This window comes from Salvelinus fontinalis, unplaced genomic scaffold (genome assembly GCF_029448725.1).
Source record: "Salvelinus fontinalis isolate EN_2023a unplaced genomic scaffold, ASM2944872v1 scaffold_0188, whole genome shotgun sequence".
NCBI lineage: Eukaryota > Metazoa > Chordata > Actinopteri > Salmoniformes > Salmonidae > Salvelinus > Salvelinus fontinalis.
This window is the reverse complement of record NW_026600397.1, coordinates 1-26314: the sequence shown is the minus strand read 5'-3', so window position 1 is coordinate 26314 and position 26314 is coordinate 1. Positions and strand designations below refer to the sequence as shown.

At 44.0% G+C, this 26314-nt stretch overlaps 1 protein-coding gene across 1 annotated transcript; it reads right to left on the bottom strand.

Annotated features, from left to right (window-relative positions):
* Nucleotides 1-729: 729 nt before the first annotated feature.
* Nucleotides 730-3356, bottom strand: LOC129844175 (endonuclease domain-containing 1 protein-like). The gene is made up of 3 exons (XM_055912594.1): nt 3350-3356; nt 1984-2234; nt 730-1620 (listed from the first exon to the last, which is right to left on the bottom strand). Exons 1-3 carry the CDS (start codon nt 3354-3356, stop codon nt 1030-1032), a joined length of 849 nt encoding a protein of 282 aa, XP_055768569.1. The 3' UTR covers nt 730-1029.
* Nucleotides 3357-26314: the final 22958 nt, after the last annotated feature.

Here is a 26314-nt window from a genome sequence, read left to right as displayed (position 1 = left end):
CCTCCCTGTCTCATCCTGTTCTACTCTCTCTGTTCCTCCCTGTCTCATCCTGTTCTACTCTCTCTGTTCCTCCCTGTCTCATCCTGTTCTACTCTCTCTCTACTCTCTCTCTGTTCCTCCCTGTCTCATCCTGTTCTACTCTCTCTGTTCCTCCCTGTCTCATCCTGTTCTATTCTCTCTGTTCCTCCCTGTCTCATCCTGTTCTACTCTCTCTCTCTGTTCCTCCCTGTCTCATCCTGTTCTACTCTCTCTGTTCCTCCCTGTCTCATCCTGTTCTACTCTCTCTGTTCCTCCCTGTCTCATCCTGTTCTACTCTCTCTCTCTGTTCCTCCCTGTCTCATCCTGTTCTACTCTCTCTCTGTTCCTCCCTGTCTCATCCTGTTCTACTCTCTCTCTCTCTGTTCCTCCCTGTCTCATCCTGTTCTATTCTCTCTGTTCCTCCCTGTCTCATCCTGTTCTACTCTCTCTCTCTGTTCCTCCCTGTCTCATCCTGTTCTACTCTCTCTGTTCCTCCCTGTCTCATCCTGTTCTACTCTCTCTCTCTGTTCCTCCCTGTCTCATCCTGTTCTATTCTCTCTGTTCCTCCCTGTCTCATCCTGTTCTACTCTCTCTCTGTTCCTCCCTGTCTCATCCTGTTCTACTCTCTCTGTTCCTCCCTGTCTCATCCTGTTCTACTCTCTCTCTGTTCCTCCCTGTCTCATCCTGTTCTACTCTCTCTGTTCCTCCCTGTCTCATCCTGTTCTACTCTCTCTCTGTTCCTCCCTGTCTCATCCTGTTCTACTCTCTCTGTTCCTCCCTGTCTCATCCTGTTCTACTCTCTCTGTTCCTCCCTGTCTCATCCTGTTCTACTCTCTCTCTCTGTTCCTCCCCGTCTCATCCTGTTCTACTCTCTCTGTTCCTCCCTGTCTCATCCTGTTCTACTCTCTCTCTCTGTTCCTCCCTGTCTCATCCTGTTCTACTCTCTGTTCCTCCCTGTCTAATCCTGTTCTACTCTCTCTCTGTTCCTCCCTGTCTCGTCCTCTAATACACTCAGAATAACGGTTCTTTACACTTCTTTGGGAACACCTGAAAACCATCAACCTTGTAGCTGTTCTTCAACTTGTCTTCGAGTTCTCCCAAGGTTTTCAGTTTAAAAGTTTTCCCGTTCGGTACGTTCTCCCCCCAGTGTGCTCCGGCCATCCACTTGTTCTTCTTGTTGTTGTAACAGCAGAGGGCTGTCCACAGGATATCTGGGATGTTCACTCGTTCCTTCAGTTTGTTGTTCTTCTTGTTGGGCACCGCTCCAGTCACCACATAGGCCTTTATCTTGTTGTTGTTCGTACAGTTCTCCTCAAGAGATTCTCTGACGTTGAGCTCCATTTTCTCCCAGCTACCCCCGTTGAAGGTGTGGTACTGGGGAACGATGTTTGTCAGGGTGAAAGTGGACATCTTGGTATCATTATCAGGTGCATACGAACATGGGAAAAGGTGACCTCTGTCCAGAAACTTTTTGTTATTTTTACGGTACTGTTTGTAGTAGTCTGCGTCTGCAGCCTGATGGTTGATTATTATATCTATATTATTATTATGCACCTTCAGTTCCTCTTGGGTTTTCATCTCTTTTATAGTTATATTTTCAAGCTGCAAAAACATCAGTCAGACATTAAAACTCTAACAAGTTCAGACATTAACAATCAACATTCACAATACAGACTTAAGCTGAAAGTAATAAAGGTGCATTCGTGTCTCAAAGATACTGTATTATGTATATACCAGTAATCAAATACACAATCTAATCTCTATTCATTCAACATCCAGGACTGACTAGGTAACATAACTGTCTGTGATATATACCAGTAATCAAATACACATGTTATGTTATATGACAAACATTAGTCCTACCTGGGGCTCTATCATCCAGGACTGACTAGGTAACATAACTGTCTGTAGTATATACAAGCAAACAAATAAAACTGTTATGTTATGACAAAACATTAGTCCTACCTGGGGCTCTATCATCCAGGATTTATTTTCTGGTCTCTTGCCCCCATCACCAGTGAAGGTGTAGGCTGAGAACACAGGGATCCTGTTGGTCGTGTCGTAGAGAGTTGCAAACCTGTAGATTTTCTTGTACTTCTGGCAAATCAGCTTGTAGCGGTTCTGGTTCTGGACTGTCCCACCAACCAAAATACCTGGGAGATTTGGAGTTGTCCCCTTCACAAAGAGATGATTGCAGTATTGATCAAACTTCTCCACTACATGAGAGAGAGCAGGAGGAAGGAGAGAGAGAAGGAGGAGAGTAGAGAGATGATTCAATATCCCCATCATCACCTGAAGACTGTACACCACAGAGACAAAGATGAAGTTACAGAGACCAGTTGGTAGACTGGAGACTGCTGATCTGAGTCAGGACAGACTGCTTTAAATAGGTTTTCAGAGACTCCTCCTTCATGTGTCAAGGCAGAAAGGGTTGATTTGCATAAACCCCTCTGTATGTTTCCATGGAAACTGCTGTAACAAATAACATGTGACTCACCTACTGTAGTTTCTAACACATATGGACCCAGAACTTAATCACACAAGTCTATAGTTCTGGGTTAACGAGATTAGACTGCTCTAAATAGTGACTGCATCCACACTTTGGTTCTGGTAGAAAAACGTTTTAGGATAAAAACATGACTTTACTCAGCATAGAGTCTGTCAGAAGATACACATCACACTATTACAACAGTGGGACTGTTCTGGAATTACGGTTGCTGAGATCACATTCATTAATATCCCACAAGGCTTAGCGTCTCTGACTCAGCAACTCAAATAAGTAAACTTGCATTTCCCTTGACCAGCAAGTCAACATATTTACTGTGATGTCTCAAAGGCCTCACATACATTACAGATATGATTACAACTGAATGAAACGGAGGAAGATGTGTCCAACTGAATGAAACGGAGGAAGATGTGTCCAACTGAATGAAACGGAGGAAGATGTGTCCAACTGAATGAAACGGAGGAAGATGTGTCCAACTGAATGAAACGGAGGAAGATGTGTACAACTTGGTGTATTCTGTAGTCTGACCACTGCTGAGTTTATTTCCAGTAACTGAAGTAGTTCACAGTAAGAGCTGACACAAGGCTGTGTATGTAGAGTTAGAAAATGTGGTTCCTAACAACACTGTGGTCAGAGCAGCACTGGACTGTTTAACACCTCAGACTCAGCAGCTGTAGATTCTTCAGTTGAGGCCTTTTCTCAGTAAGAGTAGAGGAGACCGGGGAACAAACTAACACTTTTAGAATTCAGTTTATTAATTATATTTTTGTGCAAACAAACATATCTCAGCTACCATTACACACTATGTAGGTTCCTAGGACGTACCTGTCATTTACAATTCAACCAAAAGTGGCGGATATTAAATGTTACAATTGACCCAGTAGGTGAATGTCCCACAGGTCAATAATTTAACAAAAAGAGAAGCAGCAAGTATATTTACTTCAGGGACTCAAAACCCTTTTTCTTCTTCAATAAAACTAAAAGTCATCAATGGATTTAAACAAAACCTCTTGGTCATGTAGAGACACTAACCAACCATTATCACATTGAATAAGAGCTTTCTACCTGGTTTCTAATTGGACTAATTTATCTGGACTAATTTATCTGTTACAACTGACCCTGTGTTACTTTGTTCCCCAGTCTACCCTACCTTCATGTATAATATTTAAAATGACTGCTTCACTTAAGTAAAACATTTTTTACTTCTTCACCTACATACAAATGTTAAACAGCTGAAGCAGGTCACACAGTTTTACTTAATTACTATTTACTTCATGTAAAATGACCTTTGTAGTTGTGATTTAAAGGTGTGGACGTTTATTTCACTTCTTCTACATATCAGAGGGTACTGTGGTAGTACAAATACACATATCAGAGGGTACTGTGGTAGTATAAATACACATATCAGAGGGTACTGTGGTAGTATAAATACACATATCAGAGGGTACTGTGGTAGTATAAATACACATATCAGAGGGTACTGTGGTAGTATAAATACACATATCAGAGGGTACTGTGGTAGTATAAATACACATATCAGAGAGTTGTGTACTGTGGTAGTATAAATACACATATCAGAGGGTACTGTGGTAGTACAAATACACATATCAGAGGGTAGTGGGGTAGTATAAATACACATATCAGTGGGTACTGTGGTAGTATAAATACACAGAGGGTACTGTGGTAGTGTCAATACACATAGAGGGTACTGTGGTAGTATAAATACACATATCAGAGGGTACTGTGGTAGTATAAATACACACATCAGAGGGTTGGGTACTGTGGTAGTATAAATACACATATCTGTTGTAGTATAAATACACATATTAGAGGGTTGTGTACTGTGGTAGTATAAATACACATATCAGAGGGTACTGTGGTAGTATAAATACACATATCAGAGGGTACCGTAATAGCATAAATACACATATCAGAGGGTACTGTGGTAGTATAAATACACATATCAGATGGTACTGTGGTAGTATAAATACACATATCAGAGGGTACTGTGGTAGTATAAATACACATATCAGAGGGTACTGTGGTAGTATAAATACACATATCAGAGGGTACTGTGGTAGTGTAAATACACATATCAGAGGGTACTGTGGTAGTGTAAATACACATATCAGAGGGTACTGTGGTAGAATAAATACACATATCAGAGGGTACCGTAATAGCATAAATACACATATCAGAGGGTACTGTGGTAGTGTAAATACACATATCAGAGGGTACTGTGGTAGAATAAATACACATATCAGAGGGTTGGGTACTGTGGTAGTATAAATACACACATCAGAGGGTACTGTGGTAGTATAAATACAGACATCAGAGGGTTGGGTACTGTGGTAGTATAAATACACATATCAGAGGGTACTGTTGTAGTATAAATACACATATCAGAGGGTTGTGTACTGTGGTAGTATAAATACACATATCAGAGGGTTGTGTACTGTGGTAGTATAAATACACAGATCAGAGGGTTGGGTACTGTGGTAGTGTAAATACACATATCAGAGGGTACTGTGGTAGAATAAATACAGACATCAGAGGGTTGGGTACTGTGGTAGAATAAATACACATTTCTGTTGTATAATAGTAAATATAAGTAAAAAACAGTTAAAGGTTAATCTGGATAATTAGACTATCGACTGGGCAACTGTCGGGCGACGGAGGGGCAGGAGGAAAAAATGTACATTTTTAACTAAAATTCCTTATAAACTGTTTTGTTTGTGAAATTATAAACACAAATTTAGGAAAAGTCAAGGAGGGGGTCAGGGGGTCGCGGAAAATACTTTACAATGACAGAGTTAGGGCCTATTTTAAATTCCTCAAACACGTCTGTGATGGTTCTTGTTAAAAGGCCTGGAGGTCTGATCACCACCAGTCCCAGGAAGTAGGACGACAGTAGGTTTACATTTGATTTGTCACACCAGTTCCAGGAAGTAGACTGACAGTAGGTTTACATTTGATTTGTCACACCAGTCCCAGGAAGTAGGACGACAGTAGGTTTACATTTACATTTTTTAAGTAATTTAGCAGACGCTCTTATCCAGAGCGACTTACAAATTGGTGCATTCACCTTATGATATCCAGTGGAACAACCACTTTACAATAGTGCATCTAACTCTTTTAAGGGGGGGGGGGGGGGGTTAGAAGGATTACTTTATCCTATCCTAGGTATTCCTTAAAGAGGTGGGGTTTCAGGTGTCTCCGGAAGGTGGTGATTGACTCCGCTGACCTGGCGTCGTGAGGGAGTTTGTTCCACCATTGGGGTGCCAGAGCAGCGAACAGTTTTGACTGGGCTGAGCGGGAGCTGTACTTCCTCAGAGGTAGGGAGGCGAGCAGGCCAGAGGTGGATGAACGCAGTGCCCTTGTTTGGGTGTAGGGCCTGATCAGAGCCTGAAGGTACGGAGGTGCCGTTCCCCTCACAGCTCCGTAGGCAAGCACCATGGTCTTGTAGCGGATGCGAGCTTCAACTGGAAGCCAGTGGAGAGAGCGGAGGAGCGGGGTGACGTGAGAGAACTGAGTTTACATTTGATTTGTCACATCAGTTCCAGGAAGTAGGACGACAGTAGGTTTACATTTGATTTGTCACACCAGTTCTAGTTCATATTCCCTTTCCTGAAGAATTGTATTTCCTGACAATAATATTTAGACGGTCATTTCAGTTACTGATAAATCTATAGATTTTTGAAGAATACAGCTGTCTCAGAACCATGTCTCCATCTCTCTCTCCCTCTTCCCCCCTTCTCCCACTCCTCTCTAGCCCCTATCTATCATCCATCTCTCTCCCTCAACTCCTCTCTCCCCCCTTATCTATCATCCATCTCTCTCCCTCAACTCCTCTCTAGCCCCAATCAATCATCCATCTCTCTCCCTCAACTCCTCTCTCCCCCTTATCTATCATCCATCTCTCTCCCTCAACTCCTCTCTCCCAACCTTATCTATCATCCATCTCTCCCTCAACTCCTCTCTCCCCCCTTGTCTATCATCCATCTCTCTCCCTCAACTCCTCTCTCCCCCCTTATCTAGCATCCATCCATCTCTCTCCCTCAACTCCTCTCTCCCCCTTATCTAACCACGTCTCTCTCTTCCACCTTCTCTCTCTCCTTTTTATTCCTTCATTACTGATTTGCAGGTAGAAAAGGTTACATGGTTAACACACTATTACAACAGTGGGATTGTTCTGGAATTATGGTTGCTGAGTTCACATTCATTAATACCCCCCCCCCCCCCCTCTATCCTCTGTTAACTTGTAACTTTGTGAGGGTGGAGACTTCACTAACCAGAACTCAGTTCTCATTACTGGAAACCAGAAGATGTTAATAATGGTTTCATTTATTGGTGTTGTTTATGTTGATGTATTGTGGTCTGAACACTGCTGAGTTATTTCCAGTAACTGAAGTAGTTCACAGTAAGAGTTGACACAAGGCTGTGTATGTAGAGTTAGAACATGTGGTTCCTAACAACACTGTGGTCAGAGCAGCACTGGACTGTTTAACACCTCAGACTCAGCAGCTGTAGATTCTTCAGTTGAGGCCTTTTCTCAGTAAGAGTAGAGGAGACTGGGGAACAAACTAACACTTTTAGACTTTAATTCATTATGAAAATATTATTTAAGTTAGATTAATAATATTTTTATACAAACAACATATCTCAGCTACCATTACACACTAAGTATGTTCCTAGGACGTACCAGTCGTTTACAATTCAACCGAGTGACGGATATTAAATGATACAATTGACCCAGTAGGTGAATGTTCCACAGGTCAATAATTTAACAAAAAGAGAAGCAGCAAGTATATTTACTTCAGGGACTCAAAACCCTTTTTCTTCTTCAATAAAACTAAAAGTCATCAATGGATTTAAACAAAACCTCTTGGTCATGTTGAGAAACTAAACAAGCAATAGCAGTGTTGCTATTGAACGTTGGCTTGTATGATGTATGATATACCATGAATACATTTCTTATTTCATGAAACTACAGGAATCCTTTGTTTCAGGGAAACATTATATTTGTTCAACATGCGTGTGGGGAGGAGTTCCCCTTTCTGTCCAATGAGGTCATTTCTGGACAATATTTCAGCCACTAAAATGATGGTTCTACTTTAGAATGTGGAACACACAGCCAATAGGGAGGTTTGATTGTTACACATGATAAATAGTTACACCTGTTCAACATACAGAGGAGTTTATCCAACCCTCCTTGTCCAGTCTTGAACACTAATTATACCAGACAGGACTCATCTTCATAGAGAGGAGTTTATCCAACCCTCCTTGTCCAGTCTTGACCACTAATTATACCAGACAGGACTCATCTTCATACAGAGGAGTTTATCCAACCCTCCTTGTCCAGTCTTGAACACTAATTATACCAGACAGGACTCATCTTCATAGAGAGGAGTTTATCCAACCCTCCTTGTCCAGTCTTGACCACTAATTATACAAGACAGGACTCATCTTCATACAGAGGAGTTTATCCAACCCTCCTTGTCCAGTCTTGACCACTAATTATACAAGACAGGACTCATCTTCATAGAGAGGAGTTTATCCAACACTCCTTGTCCAGTCTTGACCACTAATTATACCAGACAGGACTCATCTTCATACAGAGAAGTTTATCCAGCCCTCCTTGTCCAGTCTTGACCACTAATTATACCAGACAGGACTAACTCTAGACCAGTTCCTCTGTTTACTTCAGACACATCTTCTTCCACATATCATCACAGAAAAGTTAATCAGTTAGATAATGTTTACCCAGTGGCATCCTGAGGCATTGATAGATCATGAGAGAAGGAAATATTAAATGACAATTTGTAAGCTGCTCATTTATTATGGAAAAACTCACCCCAGCACACTCTGAGGCAGGAAGGACATCACCCTCTTCTGGTCTTCACCCCACCAGGGAAAGGACAGTGATGAACTGTGAGCTCTGTAGGAGGCTCCTGGTAAACAGCATCCGGTCAATCCACTGCTGCTTCTTGTTGAGAGATGCCCGCCGGCTCTCTGGAATCACCAGCTGCATTTAAGGGAGAGAGAGAGAGAGGCAGGAAGGACATCACCCTCTTCTGGTCTTCACCCCACTGGGGCAAGTTCAGAAGCCTGGGGGTGGATACAAGGGGGCCTGAGGTAGATCACCAGGGACAGGGGCCGAATGTGAGGCAGGAGGGAGCGCTGGAGGTACCTGTACGTCCAAGGGTTCATACCTAATACATACAGAGAATACATAAGTGACAGATACAGTACTAAGCATTCTCAGCACCATGACAGCAGATCTACAGCATGAAAGGTACGTGACAGATACTAGATTTAGTTGTGTAACTAAAGGACAAAGAATGCATAGGCCTTTATGACAGATACAGGAAGGGAGTGTCATAATGGAAGGGGTTTCATCTGTAAAAAGTCCACACTGCATTTATGGAAAGCTGTGTATCATTCAATACATGGACAAATAGTAAGATTAACACAATGCATATCTTCCATTATTGTAAAGTATTCATGCTTGCAGAATGCCAAGGGAATTGAATAGCCTACCTAACATTGCAATACATTGCAGAACTATATTCATGTGTAGATTGAAATGCAAGGCAAATGTTACGTTCCACAGTTTCTGTGTTGTCGTGGGTTTGTGTGTGTGTGTATTTCAGGAAATGGCGTCCTGTGATGGCTGTTGGTCTGTAAAAGTTGTTGAAAGTATTTTGTAGCCTCTCCTGTAGAGTTATGTGAATGCCACAGGACTGAGTGTTTTGGGTTATTGAAATTGTTCACTAAGTTTGAATTATTCTGTTTCATTTGTTCCCAGAGGGGAAGGGGAAGGCACCTTGGGAGTGTTTAGGCAAGAGGCCTGCGGGCATACATAACCCGTAGTATTGAATCTGTCTATGCACACTAGGTAAGACCTGGGCGGATCACCTCCTGTATTTTGGTTAGCCGCCAGTTGGTGCTAAAGGTTAGGTAAGCTGTGGGAAGGAAGGTAAGGTAGGAAAGGGGACTTTAACTTTGCTTTGGTTCGGTCCAGCCCAGTTAACCCAACTTAACGTGTTTAAGGAAGAATTAGATTCCCTGTAAACGGTATTTTTCCCTGCCGTCCTTCCCCGCACCTACGATCACATACCTTTTTCACTCCACGGGGAGTTGAGTTGTAGCAGGGTGTTGCGTTCCCTCCTCCAAGAGACGTACGTAACAGCAAATATCACGATTTCTACGCCATTAAACTAGATAACATTATACATGTATTAGCTAATCCATGACTGATACATTTTGAATAAAACTGTGTTATACACTGGAACCGAAAATAAACTACTGTACAGTAGCATGCTAAAGTTACTGAACTGTAGCCTGCATCACGTAAACACGATTTCACAACTTCACAGACGTCTTACACCATACAACAAAGCACGAATATAAGCGATAGTATGCATTAAAATAGCTACGATTGTAAAAATACTATTGAAAATGCCGACAAGTGGCCGCTGATTGTACCGGTAGTTACCGATACCAAACCAATGCTACGGGTATCATAGGTAGATGACTGCAGAGATAGAACTGTATAATGTTTTCAATTCACTTTTCCATTCTTCTTACAACTTCACAGATGTAGCAATAAGATTACAATCCATTTCATCCAACCTTATTAAAGATACTTCCTCTGTTACTCTCCGTTTGATGTAAACAATGATCCGATGAGGGGAAAGTGTCTTCTTCTTCGATGGAGTTTAACGGCGGTTGACATCCAATGTTAAGGTGCATTACCGCCACCTGCTGGACGAGGTATTAAATAAGAAACGTAAACACAATATCCCGGATAAGAGGTAGAACGATATCATATAAAATAAAACACATAAACTAAAAAAAACGTTTGCTGATGACACAACAGTGGTAGGCCTGATCACCGACAACGATGAGACAGCCTATAGGGAGGAGGTCAGAGACCTGACCGGGTGGTGCCAGGATAACAACCTCTCCCCCAACATGATCAAGACAAAGGAGATGATTGTGGACTACAGGAAAAGGAGGACCGAGCACGCCCCCATTCTCATCGACAGGGCTGTAGTGGAGCAGGTTGAGAGCTTCAAGTTCCTTGATGTTCACATCACCAATAAACTATCATGGTCCAAACACACCAAGACAGTCGTGAAGAGGGAAAGACAAAGCCTATTCCCCCTCAGGAGACTGAACATATTTGGCGTGGGTCCCCAGGTCCTCAAAATGTTCTACAGCTGCACCATCGAGAGCATCCTGACGGGTTGCATCACTGCCTGGTATGACAACTGCTTGGCCTCCGACCGCAAGGCACAACAGAGGGTTGTGCGTACGGCCCAAGTTTCCTGCCATCCAGGACCTCTATGCCAGACAGTGTCAGAGGAAGGCCCTACAAATTGTCAAAGACTCCAGCCACCCCAGTCATAGACTGTTCGTTCTGCTACCACATGGCAAGCGGTACCGGAGCACCAAGTTTAGGTCCAAGAGGCTTCTAAACAGCTTCTACCCCCAAGCCATAAGACTCCTGAACATCTAATCAAATAGCTACCCAGACTATTTGCGTTGTCCCCCTTCTATGCTGCTCTTGTTATTTACTGCTGCTCTTTAATTATTTTAATTACATAAAGGTAAATACATTTAATTTGTGCCTTTGCCTTTGATTTGATAGCCTTCACATGCCCCACAGGGCTCAAACTGTTTGAATCAATGTTGTTTTCTGCGCATTAACTTAGCTAGCCAACGTTGCCATGACATCGCCTAGAAGTGTGATCGGGGATTTCTATTGGACAGTTTCTATGCATCTTCATACTTGTTGCGAGATGTCGCCACTAGATGGCGCTGCTGTTCTGTGTATCTGAGTGTGATACTATATAGTACTAGTGAGCCAAGTTAGGCATGACTTACTACGCGCTGAATGGAGCTGTATGCGAACTACAGAGTTACGCTGAAGTAAAGACTAACTAATCAACATTACCTTGCTCTTAATAAACACCGTACAAAACAATACTAAACCATCTTTGGAATAGCTGACAACTAAAAGAGGGCTTTCAATAATCACTATTTTTAGCTCAAATACAATTGCACCAATGTTGAATTGTCTCATATGGGAATCACTTGGCTACATTTACAAGCCATACGTACAAAACACCAGACTTTCAAATGCTTCATTACAGATATTTTATTCCTTCCAAGAAGAAGATTGATTACATTTAGAAAATAAAGTAGGATCTCTATGGTTACAGTGATAAAACAAACAGAACCTGACATACCGATAAGGGGAACAAGGGAAAGCTAGTCAGTTGAAGGAATTCACCCCAAATGTGTTTTCTGCATCTAACCCAAGCCCTCTGAATCAGAGAGGTGGGGGGGGGACGGCCTTAATCAACATCCACGGCACCCAGGGAACAGTAACTGTTGTTGGGGGTTAAATGCCTTGCTCAAGGGCAGAACGGCAGATGTTTCCACCTTGCCTTCTCAGGGACTAGAACAAGCAACCTATCAGTTACTGTCACAACGTTCTAACCTCTAGACTACCTACAGTATACAGGGGCAATATGCAGCTCAAACAATAACACATTGTCTCACCCCGTCACTGTTTGGGTTAACAGCTGAGGGATAAGGGCTGGAGAAATGTAAACACTCTCAAATTCATAGACAGAGCTTCTGATGCAATGACTGACAATCCATGATATCAAAATTATAGTTTTAACCATGTTTTGAGGGTATACAATGTTTGTTTACAACTAATACAGCTGTCTACTACAGCAGGTCAGGTCAGTAGTCTATTAAAGCAGGTCAGAAGTCTACTAGAGCAGGTCAGGTCAGTAGTCTACTAAAGCAGGTCAGTAGTCTACTAAAGCAGGTCAGTAGTCTACTAAAGCAGGTCAGTAGTCTACTAAAGCAGGTCAGGTCAGTAGTCTACTACAGCAGGTCAGGTCAGTAGTCTATTAAAGCAGGTCAGGTCAGTAGTCTACTAAAGCAGGTCAGGTCAGTAGTCTACTACAGCAGGTCAGGTCAGTAGTCTACTAAAGCAGGTCAGGTCAGTAGTCTACTAAAGCAGGTCAGGTCAGTAGTCTACATTAAACAGGGTAGTACATTAGTCTACTGTGCTGATAGTTCAGAAAGTATTGTCATTAATAGTGAATGTTGATCACAGCGTGAAACTCAGGTCAGACTAAACCAGGTCCATTATTACCTGCTTGACCTGATGATGTCACAGGTTCCTGGTGGTTATGTCACTACATCATCATCACCAGCACAGAAACAAATACAACAGGTAGGTAATAACCTTTGACCCCAACAGAGACACAGTCATCATCATAGACACAATGATCACGTACCACCCGATCCTTGAGGAGAAGCGCTCTCGGAATATCCCCTTTTGGACACTGATCTGGGGGGTTATGGGTTAGTGGTAGGGTTAGGGGTTAGTGGTAGGGAGTAGGGGGTAGTGGTAGGGTTAGGGGTTAGTGGTAGGGTTAGGGGTTAGTGGTAGGGTTAGGGGTTAGTGGTAGGGTTAGGGGGTAGTGGTAGGGTTAGGGGTTAGTGGTAGGGTTAGGGGTTAGTGGTAGGGTTAGGGGTTAGTGGTAGGGTTAGGGGGTAGTGGTAGGGAGTAGGGGTTAGTGGTAGGGTTAGGGGGTAGTGGTAGGGAGTAGGGGTTAGTGGTAGGGAGTAGGGGTTAGTGGTAGGGTTAGGGGGTAGTGGTAGGGTTAGGGGTTAGTGGTAGGGTTAGGGGTTAGTGGTAGGGTTAGGTGTTAGTGGTAGGGAGTAGGGGTTAGTGGTAGGGTTAGGGGTTAGTGGTAGGGAGTAGGGGTTAGTGGTAGGGTTAGGGGGTAGTGGTAGGGAGTAGGGGTTAGTGGTAGGGTTAGGGGTTAGTGGTAGGGTTAGGGGGTAGTGGTAGGGTTAGGGGGTAGTGGTAGGGAGTAGGGGTTAGTGGTAGGGTTAGGGGTTAGTGGTAGGGTTAGGGGTTAGTGGTAGGGTTAGGGGTTAGTGGTAGGGTTAGGGGTTAGTGGTAGGGTTAGGGGTTAGTGGTAGGGAGTAGGGGTTAGGGGTAGGGTTAGTGGTAGGGTTAGGGGTAGGGTTAGGGGTTAGTGGTAGGGTTAGGGGTTAGTGGTAGGGAGTAGGGGTTAGGGGTAGGGTTAGGGGTTAGTGGTAGGGAGTAGGGGTTAGTGGTAGGGTTAGGGGGTAGTGGTAGGGTTAGAGGTTAGTGGTAGGGTTAGGGGTTAGTGGTAGGGTTAGGGGGTAGTGGTAGGGTTAGGGGTTAGTGGTAGGGTTAGGGGTAGGGTTAGTGGTAGGGTTAGGGGTAGGGTTAGGGGTTAGTGGTAGGGTTAGGGGTTAGTGGTAGGGAGTAGGGGTTAGGGGTAGGGTTAGGGGTTAGTGGTAGGGTTAGGGGTTAGTGGTAGGGTTAGGGGTTAGTGGTAGGGGTTAGTGGTAGGGTTAGGGGTTAGTGGTAGGGTTAGGGGTTAGTGGTAGGGTTAGTGGTAGGGTTAGGGGTTAGTGGTAGGGTTAGGGGGTAGTGGTAGGGAGTAGGGGGTAGTGGTAGGGTTAGTGGTAGGGTTAGGGGTTAGTGGTAGGGTTAGGGGGTAGTGGTAGGGTTAGGGGTTAGTGGTAGGGAGTAGGGGTTAGTGGTAGGGAGTAGGGGGTAGTGGTAGGGGTTAGTGGTAGGGTTAGGGGTTAGGGGGTAGTGGTAGGGGTTAGGGGGTAGTGGTAGGGTTAGGGGTTAGTGGTAGGGAGTAGGGGGTAGTGGTAGGGTTAGGGGGTAGTGGTAGGGTTAGGGGTGGACTGGACACTCCCACCATAATGATGGTTCAGCATGTTATTCAGGCTGTCCACAGGAGATCTGGGACTCTGTTGTTCAGATCGTTGTTGATGTTGTTGAGAACTGCTCCAGTCACCATAGACTGTTGTCTGGTCGTTAGCATTCTTACAGTTCTTCACAAGAGCTTCTCTGACTCTCCATTTTACACCATCTGCCTCAGTTGAAGGATCTTTCCTGTGGGGACGCTGGCAGGAAAGAAAACGTGTACACAGTGCAGTACCCTGGGACAGAAATCACCCACATCTGTATTTTACAATGAGCTTTATGAGTTATAATGAGCTGACAATTCTGCATGTTAGAGAACAATGTGTGGATCTACTTCCATCTAACCACAGTGATGCTGCTGAATAAACTCCTAACTAACTCCTGGGAGAGGGTGATGTTCCTGTTGGACCGGAGGTTCCCAACTTCTTTACATCTGTCTGGGTGATGGGGAGGGATGTGCTTCAACCTGAGGAGAACAGAAACATAAGGGGGGAATTAACCTCACTGCTCAAATTTCAGTGTTGGTTCAAGTTGCTGAGAACCTCCAACTACCTTTATTAATGTGCAATGGTTTTGTAAACAGTTTTGCATATTCATAGGCTTGATCAAATTGTAGGCATTGTATGTAATCAGCTATACACTCGTGGTGGTGGAAAATGGTGTTTCATAAAGTAGGCATATCTTTCCGTTTTTATCCGCCTTCGACATTAAATCGAGTTCTGTAGAAAATCGACGCCTTGCAGCAGAATGTTTTCACGTATGAACCGGTCCACGGGGAATACGAATATAGACGGCTGCATGCAATGCCTTTGGGCGGTAAGATGAAACAACTATATCACCATCTGTAAGAGCTGATCATGTAAGAATGTACAAATAACTTGGCTGGCTAACATGCCTAGATTGAACAGAGTACAGCTGGTTAGCTGCATTTCCAACGTTTTTAAATCACATGTGAGATGAAGAGGTGCGAAATGAACACATCAGTTGCCATCTTTAGTCTCTGAATTATGTTTATAGATTTGCTACATTTGTCATTAGCTGACCAGCAAGTTCCTCAATTCAGGGTTAAAAAATGTCTGGGTCTTCACAATTGCCACATTGCTGACTTTATACTTGGTTAGTTTAGTCCATCTCTTAACAGCTGATATGCAGGAAGAGATCGCCTGCTAACTAGTTTTTGGATCCGATGCCAACTTAGCTTGGCTAGCGGGCTGATAAAAAGCACTGACTCAACATTTGAATAGAAAATTCACATGAAAGTAATTTGTTGAGCTTTTAAACAATTTGGTGAATAAATACAGGTACATTTCACAAAGTTATTCGCTATTCCTCTGGAACATTTTCTCCCACCCGGGGACTTTGTCCGCCATTAATTCAGACATTTTTAAAATTATTTTTATTATTTCCGCTACTTGTCGCAAGGTGTTATGGGATAGCCTCCCCGGTGAAGGATACATCGACGAGGCCTTCAAAACAGGGACTTCTGTGGATGTTCGCTGCCCTATAGTGTCATGTTGGATAAGTGGAACAGGACGGCTGAACTAAACCTAAATCAAGTCACACACTGTGTCCCAATCGACAACGATAACTATAGGGCAGCGGACATCCACTGAAGTCCCTGTTTTCTCCACCACAGTAAACTAAGTTTTAGGTCTAAAAAAACCAGGGGAGGGACAAAATAAGGATGCCTCACGAATTTGCTATAATCTTTTGCGCATTATTTTCCTGATTAGGGCCAACCGGATGTCGAGCCAGTCTCAACTAGCGATAATCCACCAATGGCAATGCGAGACAGTCGCAAAGAACCGTATCAAACCACGTGTGGTCCAATCATATTCGCCCTTTGACCTTAGCTCCGCCCCAAAAGCAAACGGCGGCCATGAAACTTTTCCCTCATCGGATCATTGTTTACATCAAACGGAGAGTTACAGAGGAAGTATCTTTAATAAGGTTGGATGAAATGGATTGTAATCTTATTGCTACATCTGTGAAGTTGTAAGAAGAACGGAAAAGTGAATTGAAAACATTATACAGTTCTATCTCTGCAGTCATCTACCTATGAAACCCGTAGTATTGGTTTGGTATCGGTAACTACCGGTACAATCAGCGGCCACTTGTCTGCATTTTCAATAGTATTTTTACAATCGTAGCTATTTTAATGCATACTATCGCTTAAATTCGTGCTTTGTTGTATGGTGTAAGACGTCTGTGAAGTTGTGAAATAGTGTTTACGTGATGCAGGCTACAGTACAGTAACTTTAGCATGCTACTGTACAGTAGTTTATTTTCGGTTCCAGTGTATAACAGTTTTATTCAACATGTATCAGTCATGGATTAGCAAATACATGTATTATGTTATCTAGTTTAATGGTGTGATAATCGGGATATTTGCCTTGCATTTCAATCTACACATGAATACAGTAGCGTGCCGTGGGCCTGGCGCCTGGGCCTTCAGTGAGGTCCTACAAAGTCCCACCCGAATTAATCCACCTCTTATTACCATCATTATGATGCCATGGCTCTAGACACTATACATTTAGACAGAAACGCAGTTTAACCAGGCGTTGCGTCACCTTGAAATTGACATTTTTTTCAGAGAATTGCAGGGGAAGAGTACAATACAGTACAGTTCAACTAATAGGCAAGAACATAGTTGAGTGCAACAGAGTTATATTAATATTCTTCTTCTATCCATTTCTGGTCCACAAACTTTGAGCTTTAAGTCCCCCAAAAAATAAATACAGTGTGTTCACTAAACAGCGCATTGTCGCACCCAAAGCAGTTTCACCGTGATGATAAAGACACATAACTATTCACTGAAAATAAAAGAAAACAAATAATTTGCAACATAGGCTATTTGCCATTTTATTTTGTTAATATATAGGCTATTTAATATTAACGAAATAAAATGCGAAACATACATACACATTTAATAAAAAATAACATGCATTGTATGCCTACTCACCAAAGACTGATTATTAGACAGTTGCGTGCGCTTAGGGGATCGTGAGAAAAATGCTGCAAGGCCATTGAGGTTGGCAAAGAAGACCTTGCATTCTTTAAGCTTTGAGGCTCCTTGAGTCAGTACTAAATTTAGTCGATGTGCATAGCAGTGAATGAATAAGGCCATCGGTGCCCTCTCCTTAACTTTAGCCTGCACCCCATTGAGTCCAGATGCCATGACTGCTGCGCCATCAAAACACTGTGCCACAACTTTATCCAGACTACATTCATTTTCCTCCAAGAAACGGAAAATAAGAGCGGCAATGTCATCAGCTCGCTTGCCGCTTGTCACATCTTCAAACCGGATAAATCGCTCCTTGACTCCCGTGTCCGTCACATAACGCAGGACGAGTGAGAGCTGTAGCTCCACTCTGGTGTCCCCAAACGTTTTCAAAAGCACCATTGCTTGTAAGTGCCCAGCCGTACTTTGGTGTCTCGTTGCTGCCTTGGTTAGACAACTCAAGTTTGCAAAGCCAGTGTGGCTCCAAACACCAAATCGATCACTTGCAAATAATAGGCATTCCCAGCAGTACAGTTTGCAGTGCTTCTCGGAGCCTGTGAGCCATTGACAGCGCTCATAGTTGAAACTTTGAAAGTGGCGAACGAACGAACCCCTTTCCCGCCTGTGACAGGCTTTGTGGCGTCGGGCGACCTCTCCTTACAATGTCTAACTTTTCTTGAAAAGTTCGTCTTGAGAATGGCGTTATAATTATATCCTCGACCAAATCGATATCTTCTCCTCCTTCCGCCATTGTGGGTTCAAAAAACAGTAGAACGCGAATTAATTCGTTTATCAAATTTAGTTTCCTAGATCTGCATAGACCTGCCCATAGGACCTGCCTCTCAATATTGGTAATCCAATCAAAAGACGTGGACGCCCTACGCCTGCTAGCTGGCTCCTGTGTAACACTGGAGCCAGCCAGCAGGCGTACAATAGCCAACTCTAAAGCTGATTGGTTGACACAAAATTTTAATTTCCATTCACTTTAAGCTACAAGCGCCCGCACTGTTGATTCTGAAGGCCTGAGGGCAGATTTTAGACCCCTGGCAACACATGATGGCTGAATATGATTGGATAAAAGATCTAACGTAAAGACCAGCCCTCCAAATCTCAACCTGGGGCTGGAAGCAGTGCAACCAAGAGGAAAGCTATGAAATGAAGAGTATAACTCTTACTCTGGGGAATAATTTAATACATATTTGTGGGAAAATATATTTAAAAAAAAATTATATTCTGATGATGTTTAGGCCAGCAGAGAAGGCCTTGCAGGCCCTGACGGCCCACCACTGCATGAATATGGGTCTGCAATGTATTGCAATGTTAGGTAGGCTATTGAATTCCCTTGGCATTCTGCAAGCATGAATACTTTACAATAATGGAAGATATGCATTGTGTTAATCTTACTATTTGTCCATGTATTGAATGGTACACAGCTTTCCATAAATGCAGTGTGGACTTTTTACAGATGAAACCCCTTCCATTATGACACTCCTTCCTGTATCTGTCATAAAGGCCTATGCATTCTTTGTCCTTTAGTTACACAACTAAATCTAGTATCTGTCACGTACCTTTCATGCTGTAGATCTGCTGTCATGGTGCTGAGAATGCTTAGTACTGTATCTGTCACTTATGTATTCTCTGTATGTATTAGGTATGAACCCTTGGACATACAGGTACCTCCAGCGCTCCCTCCTGCCTCACGTTCGGCCCCTGTCCCTGGTGATCTACCCCAGACCCCCTTGTATCCACCCCAGGCTTCTGAACTTGCCCCAGTGGGGTGAAGACCAGAAGAGGGTGATGTCCTTCCTGCCTCTCTCTCTCTCTCCCTTAAATGCAGCTGGTGATTCCAGAGAGCCGGCGGGCATCTCTCAACAAGAAGCAGCAGTGGATTGACCGGATGCTGTTTACCAGGAGCCTCCTACAGAGCTCACAGTTCATCACTGTCCTTTCCCTGGTGGGGTGAAGACCAGAAGAGGGTGATGTCCTTCCTGCCTCAGAATGTGCTGGGGTGAGTTTTTACATAATAAATGAGAAGCTTAGAAATTGTAATTTTAATATTTTCTTTTCTCATGATCTATTAATACCTCAGGATGCCACTGGGTAAACATTATCTAACTGACTAACTTTTCTGTGATGATATGTGGAAGAAGATGTGTCTGAAGTAAACAGAGGAACTGGCCTAGAGTTAGTCCTGTCTGGTATAATTAGTGGTCAAGACTGGACAAGGAGGGTTGGATAAACTCCTCTGTATGAAGATGAGTCCTGTCTGGTATAATTAGTGGTCAAGACTGGACCAGGAGGGTTGGATAAACTCCTCTCTATGAAGATGAGTCCTGTCTGGTATAATTAGTGGTCAAGACTGGACAAGGAGGGTTGGATAAACTCCTCTCTATGAAGATGAGTCCTGTCTGGTATAATTAGTGGTCAAGACAGGACAAGGAGGGTTGGATAAACTCCTCTGTATGAAGATGAGTCCTGTCTGGTATAATTAGTGGTCAAGACAGGACAAGGAGGGTTGGATAAACTCCTCTGTGTGAAGATGAGTCCTGTCTGGTATAATTAGTGGTCAAGACAGGACAAGGAGGGTTGGATAAACTCCTCTGTATGAAGATGAGTCCTGTCTGGTATAATTAGTGGTCAAGACTGGACAAGGAGGGTTGGATAAACTCCTCTGTATGAAGATGAGTCCTGTCTGGTATAATTAGTAGTCAAGACTGGACAAGGAGGATTGGATAAACTCCTCTCTATGAAGATGAGTCCTGTCTGGTATAATTAGTGGTCAAGACTGGACAAGGAGGGTTGGATAAACTCCTCTCTATGAAGATGAGTCCTGTCTGGTATACTTAGTGGTCAAGACTGGACAAGGAGGGTTGGATAAACTCCTCTGTATGAAGATGAGTCCTGTCTGGTATACTTAGTGGTCAAGACTGGACAAGGAGGGTTGGATAAACTCCTCTCTATGAAGATGAGTCCTGTCTGGTATAATTAGTGGTCAAGACTGGACAAGGAGGGTTGGATAAACTCCTCTGCATGTGGAACAGGTGTGACTATTTATCATGTGTAACAATCAAACCTCCCTATTGGCTGTGTGTTCCACATTCTAAAGTAGAACCATCATTTTACTTGCTGAAATATTGTCCAGAAATGACCTCATTGGACAGAAAGGGGAACTCCTCCCCACACGCATGTTAAACAAATATAATATAAACAAAGGATTCCTGTAGTTTCATGAAATAAGAAATTGATTGATAGTATATCATACGTCATACAAGCCAACATTAAAGGCAACACTTTATGTAAACAGTTAGCAAATAAACGTCCACATCTTTAAATCACAACTACAAAGGTAATTTTACAAGAAGTAAAATAGTGTGACCTGCTTCAGCTGTTTAACATTTTTATGGTGATTGAAGTAACATTTTGTTTGTCTTAAGTGAAGCAGTCATTTTAAATATTTTCCATGAAGGTAAGGTAGACTGGGGAACAAAGTAACACAGGGTCAGTTGTAACAGATAAATAAGTCCAATTAGAAACCAGGTAGAAAGCTCTTATTCAATGTGATAATGGTTGGTTAGTGTCTCTACATGACCAAGAGGTTTTGTTTAAAAAGGTGTTAGAGGCCCTAATGTAAATTTACTTGCCGCCTCTCCTTTTTTAAAGTATTAACCTGTGGAACATTCGTCTACTAGGTCAATTGTAACATTTAATTCCTTTCCACTTGGTTGAATTGTAAATGACTGGTAGTATGTCCAAGGAGCATACTTAGTGTGTAATGGTAGCTGAGATATGTTGTTAGTATAAAAATATGATTCCTCCAACTTAAATAATATTTTCATAATAAACTAAAGTCTAAAAGTGTTAGTCTGTTCCCCAGTCTCCTCTACTCTTACTGAGAAAAGGCCTCAACTGAAGAATCTACAGCTGCTGAGTCTGAGGTGTTAATCAGTCCAGTGCTGCTCTGACCACAGTGTTGTTAGGAACCACATTTTCTAACTCTACATACACAGCCTTGTGTCAACTCTTACTGTGAACTACTTCAGTTACTGGAAATATGTCCCCCAACAACACCAGTAAATGAAACATCCATTATATGCCTTGGTTTACAGGAAGTGTGTTAGAGGCTAAATCAGAGGTGGAAAGTTGATTGACATTTGATTGCCTCCATTTCATTCAGTTGGACACATCTTCCTCCATTTTAATTTTTTATTTTTTTTATTTCACCTTTATTTAACCAGGTAGGCTAGTTGAGAACAAGTTCTCATTTGCAACTGCGACCTGGCCAAGATAAAGCATAGCAGTGTGAACAGACAACACAGAGTTACACATGGAGTAAACAATAAACAAGTCAATAACATGGTAGAAAAAAAGAGAATCTATATACAATGTGTGCAAAAGGCATGAGGTAGGCAATAAATCGAATAATTACAATTTAGCAGATTAACACTGGAGTGATAAATCATCAGATGATCATGTGCAAGAAGAGATACTGGTGTGCAAAAGAGCAGAAAAGTAAATAAATAAAAGCAGTATGGGGGGTGAGGTAGGTAAATTGGGTGGGTAGTTTACAGATGGACTATGTACAGCTGCAGCGATCGGTTAGCTGCTCGGATAGCAGATTTTTAAAGTTGTTGAGGGAGATAAAAGTCTCCAACTTCAGAGATTTTTGCAATTCGTTCCAGTCGCAGGCAGCAGAGAACTGGAAGGAAAGGCGTCCAAATGAGGTTTTGGCTTTAGGGATGATCAGTGAGATACACCTGCTGGAGCGCGTGCTGCGGGTGGGTGTAGCCATCGTGACCAGTGAACTGAGATAAGGCGGCACTTTACCTAGCATAGCCTTGTAGATGACCTGGAGCCAGTGGGTCTGACGACGAACATGTAGCGAGGGCCAGCCGACTAGGGCATACAGGTCGCAGTGGTGGGTCGTATAAGGTGCTTTAGTAACAAAACGAATGGCACTGTGATAAACTGCATCCAGTTTGCTGAGTAGAGTATTGGAAGCTATTTTGTAGATGACATCGCCGAAGTCGAGGATCGGTAGGATAGTCAGTTTTACTAGGGTAAGTTTGGCGGCGTGAGTGAAGGAGGCTTTGTTGCGGAATAGAAAGCCGATTCTTGATTTGATTTTGGATTGGAGATGTTTGATATGAGTCTGGAAGGAGAGTTTGCAGTCTAGCCAGACACCTAGGTACTTATAGATGTCCACATATTCTAGGTCGGAACCGTCCAGGGTGGTGATGCTAGTCGGGCGTGCGGGTGCAGGCAGCGAACGGTTGAAAAGCATGCATTTGGTTTTACTAGCGTTTAAGAGCAGTTGGAGGCCACGGAAGGAGTGTTGTATGGCATTGAAGCTCGTTTGGAGGTTAGATAGCACAGTGTCCAAGGAAGGGCCGGAAGTATATAGAATGGTGTCGTCTGCGTAGAGGTGGATCAGGGAATCGCCCGCAGCAAGAGCAACATCATTGATGTATACAGAGAAAAGAGTCGGCCCGAGAATTGAACCCTGTGGTACCCCCATAGAGACTGCCAGAGGACCGGACAACATGCCCTCCGATTTGACACACTGAACTCTGTCTGCAAAGTAGTTGGTGAACCAGGCAAGGCAGTCATTAGAAAAACCGAGGCTACTGAGTCTGCCGATAAGAATATGGTGATTGACAGAGTCGAAAGCCTTGGCCAGGTCGATGAAGACGGCTGCACAGTAATGTCTTTTATCGATGGCGGTTATGATATCGTTTAGTACCTTGAGCGTGGCTGAGGTGCACCCGTGACCGGCTCGGAAACCGGATTGCACAGCGGAGAAGGTACGGTGGGATTCGAGATGGTCAGTGATCTGTTTGTTGACTTGGCTTTCGAAGACCTTAGATAGGCAGGGCAGGATGGATATAGGTCTGTAACAGTTTGGGTCCAGGGTGTCTCCCCCTTTGAAGAGGGGGATGACCGCGGCAGCTTTCCAATCCTTGGGGATCTCAGATGATACGAAGGAGAGGTTGAACAGGCTGGTAATAGGGGGTGCGACAATGGCGGCGGACAGTTTCAGAAATAGGGGGTCCAGATTGTCAAGCCCAGCTGATTTGTATGGGTCCAGGTTTTCCAGCTCTTTCAGAACATCTGCTATCTGGATATGGGTAAAGGAGAAGCTGGGGAGGCTTGGGCGAGTAGCAGCGGGGGGGGCGGGGCTGTTGGCCAAGGTTGGAGTCGCCAGGAGGAAGGCATGGCCAGCCATTGAGAAATGTTTGTTGAAGTTTTCGATTATCACGGACTTATCAGTGGTGACCGTGTTACCTAGCCTCAGTGCAGTTGGCAGCTGGGAGGAGGTGCTCTTGTTTTCCATGGACTTTACAGTATCCCAGAACTTTTTGGAGTTAGAGCTACAGGATGCAAATTTCTGCTTGAAAAAGCTGGCCTTTGCTTTCCTGACTGACTGTGTGTATTGGTTCCTGACTTCCCTGAACAGTTGCATATCGCGGGGGCTCTTCGATGCTATTGCAGTTCGCCACAGGATGTTTTTGTGCTGGTCGAGGGCAGTCAGGTCTGGAGTGAACCAAGGGCTATATCTGTTCTTGGTTCTGCATTTTTTGAACGGAGCATGCTTGTCTAATATGGTGAGGAAGTAACTTTTAAAGAATGACCAGGCATCCTCAACTGACGGGATGAGGTCAATATCCTTCCAGGGTACCCGGGCCAGGTCGATTAGAAAGGCCTGCTCGCAGAAGTGTTTTAGGGAGCGTTTGACAGTGATGAGGGGTGGTCGTTTGACCGCGGACCCGTGGCGGATACAGGCAATGAGGCAGTGATCGCTGAGATCTTGATTGAAGACAGCAGAGGTGTATTTGGAGGGCAGGTTGGTCAGGATAATGTTTATTAGGGTGCCCATGTTTACGGATTTAGGGTTGTACCTGGTGGGTTCCTTGATGATTTGTGTGAGATTGAGGGCATCAAGCTTGGATTGTAGGACTGCCGGGGTGTTAAGCATATCCCAGTTTAGGTCACCTAACAGAACAAACTCTGAAGCTAGATGGGGAGCGATCAATTCACAGATGGTGTCCAGGGCACAGCTGGGAGCTGAGGGGGGTCGGTAGCAGGCGGCAACAGTGAGAGACTTATTTCTGGAGAGATTAATTTTTAAAATTAGAAGTTCGAACTGTTTGGGCATAGACCTGGAAAGTATGACAGAACTTTGCAGGCTATCTCTGCAGTAGATTGCAACTCCTCCCCCTTTGGCAGTTCTATCTTGACGGAAAGTGTTATAGTTGGGTATGGAAATCCCAGAATTTTTGGTGGCCTTCCTAAGCCAGGATTCGGACACGGCAAGGACATCAGGGTTGGCAGAGTGTGCTAAAGCGGTGAGTAAGGCAAACTTAGGGAGGAGGCTTCTGATGTTGACATGCATGAGGCCAAGGCTTTTTCGATCACAGAAGTCAACAAATGAGGGTGACTGGGGACATGCAGGGCCTGGGTTTACCTCCACATCACCCGAGGAACAGAGGAGTAGTAGGATGAGGGTGCGGCTAAAGGCTATCAAAACTGGTCGCCTAGAGCGTTGGGGACAAAGAATAAAAGGAGCAGATTTATGGGCGTGGTAGAATAGATTCTGGGCATAATGTGCAGACAGGGGTATGGTGGGGCACGGGTACAGCGGAGGCAAGCCCAGGCACTGGGTGATGATAAGAGAGGTTGTATCTCTGGACATGCTGGTCTCAATGGGTGAGGTCACCGCATGTGTGGGGGGTGGGACAAAGGAGGTATCAGAGGTACGGAGAGTGGAACTACGGGGTCCATTGCAAACCAAAACAATGATAATGATAACTAGCCTGAACAACAGTATGCAAGGCATATTGATATTTGAGAGAGACATACAATAAGGCATAAAGTGATTGCAGGTCTTGATTGGGAGAGCTAGCTAAAACAACAGGTAAGATAACAGCAGCAATAACAGGGTGCTAGTCTAACACAGCAACAACAGGTAAAAATGGCGACGACTAGGCAGAGAGGGTCGGATTAACTACACACAGATCCTGAGTTAAAGCACAGAGCCGACAGATAAAACACAAATAAACAGAATGGAGTACCGTGAATTAATGGACAGTCAAGCAGGCATCAGCTATGTAGCCAAGTGATCATAGTGTCCAGGGGGCAGCCGTAGATGGAGCAGGGAGGCCTCCACTAAGCTAGCACGCGGCGTTTAAAGTTAGTAGCCCGGGGGTTGGTCTGCTCAGACGGAGGGGGTCTGCTCAGACGGAGGCCGGTTGAGGGCACAGCGGGTGGGGTATTCGTCTGCAGACCAGACGTGGTCGTGTCGACAGAGAATCCAAGCCGGATGGCGATGGCGAAAGAGAGGTTGTGAAATTGTAGAATTGTGTTTGCTAACTGGTGCTAGCTTCGTGGCAGTGGCGCTAGCTGCGCTAGTTGCAAGCTAGCTGTGAGGATCAGAAGTAGTGGCTCAGGGATTACGGCAGGAATCCGGCGTTGTTGTCGAGAGACAGTCCGATGCTGGTAAATTGGTGAGTAATATCCAGGCTAATAACAGGGCTGGTGTCTGTGCAGAAGGTAAAAGCTGCTAGCAGCGGCAAAAAATGGCTAAATTAGCTTGTAGCTGATTTAGACCAGTTGTGATGGATTGGCAGGGCTCTGTGTCGGCAAAAAAAGGTCCAGGCCAATTGGCAAAATATGTATTGTAGCACAAGAATTAGCCGGAGGACCTCTTCGGCTAGCCGGGAGATTGGCCTAGCTCGAGGCTAGCTCAAGGCTAACTGTTGCTTGCTTCGGGACAGAGACGTTAGCCAGGAGTAGCCACTCAGATTGCAGCTAGCTATCTGATCCGGTGTAAAGGTCCAGAGCTTGCGGTAGTAATCTGGAGATTTGGTAGAGAAAAAGCAGTCCGATATTCTCTGGGTTGATATCGCGCTGTGCAGACTGGCATGTATTGACCAAGCTGAGGCTGGCTGGTGTCCGAGTTAACGGTAAAGACCACTAGCAGTGACTAACTGATAACTAG

Coding starts and splice junctions, on each gene's coding strand:
- LOC129844175 (XM_055912594.1), bottom strand. Junction 1,621..1,983: donor CCTGGATGATAGAGCCCCAG/GTAGGACTAATG, acceptor ATGTTTTTGCAG/CTTGAAAATATAACTATAAA.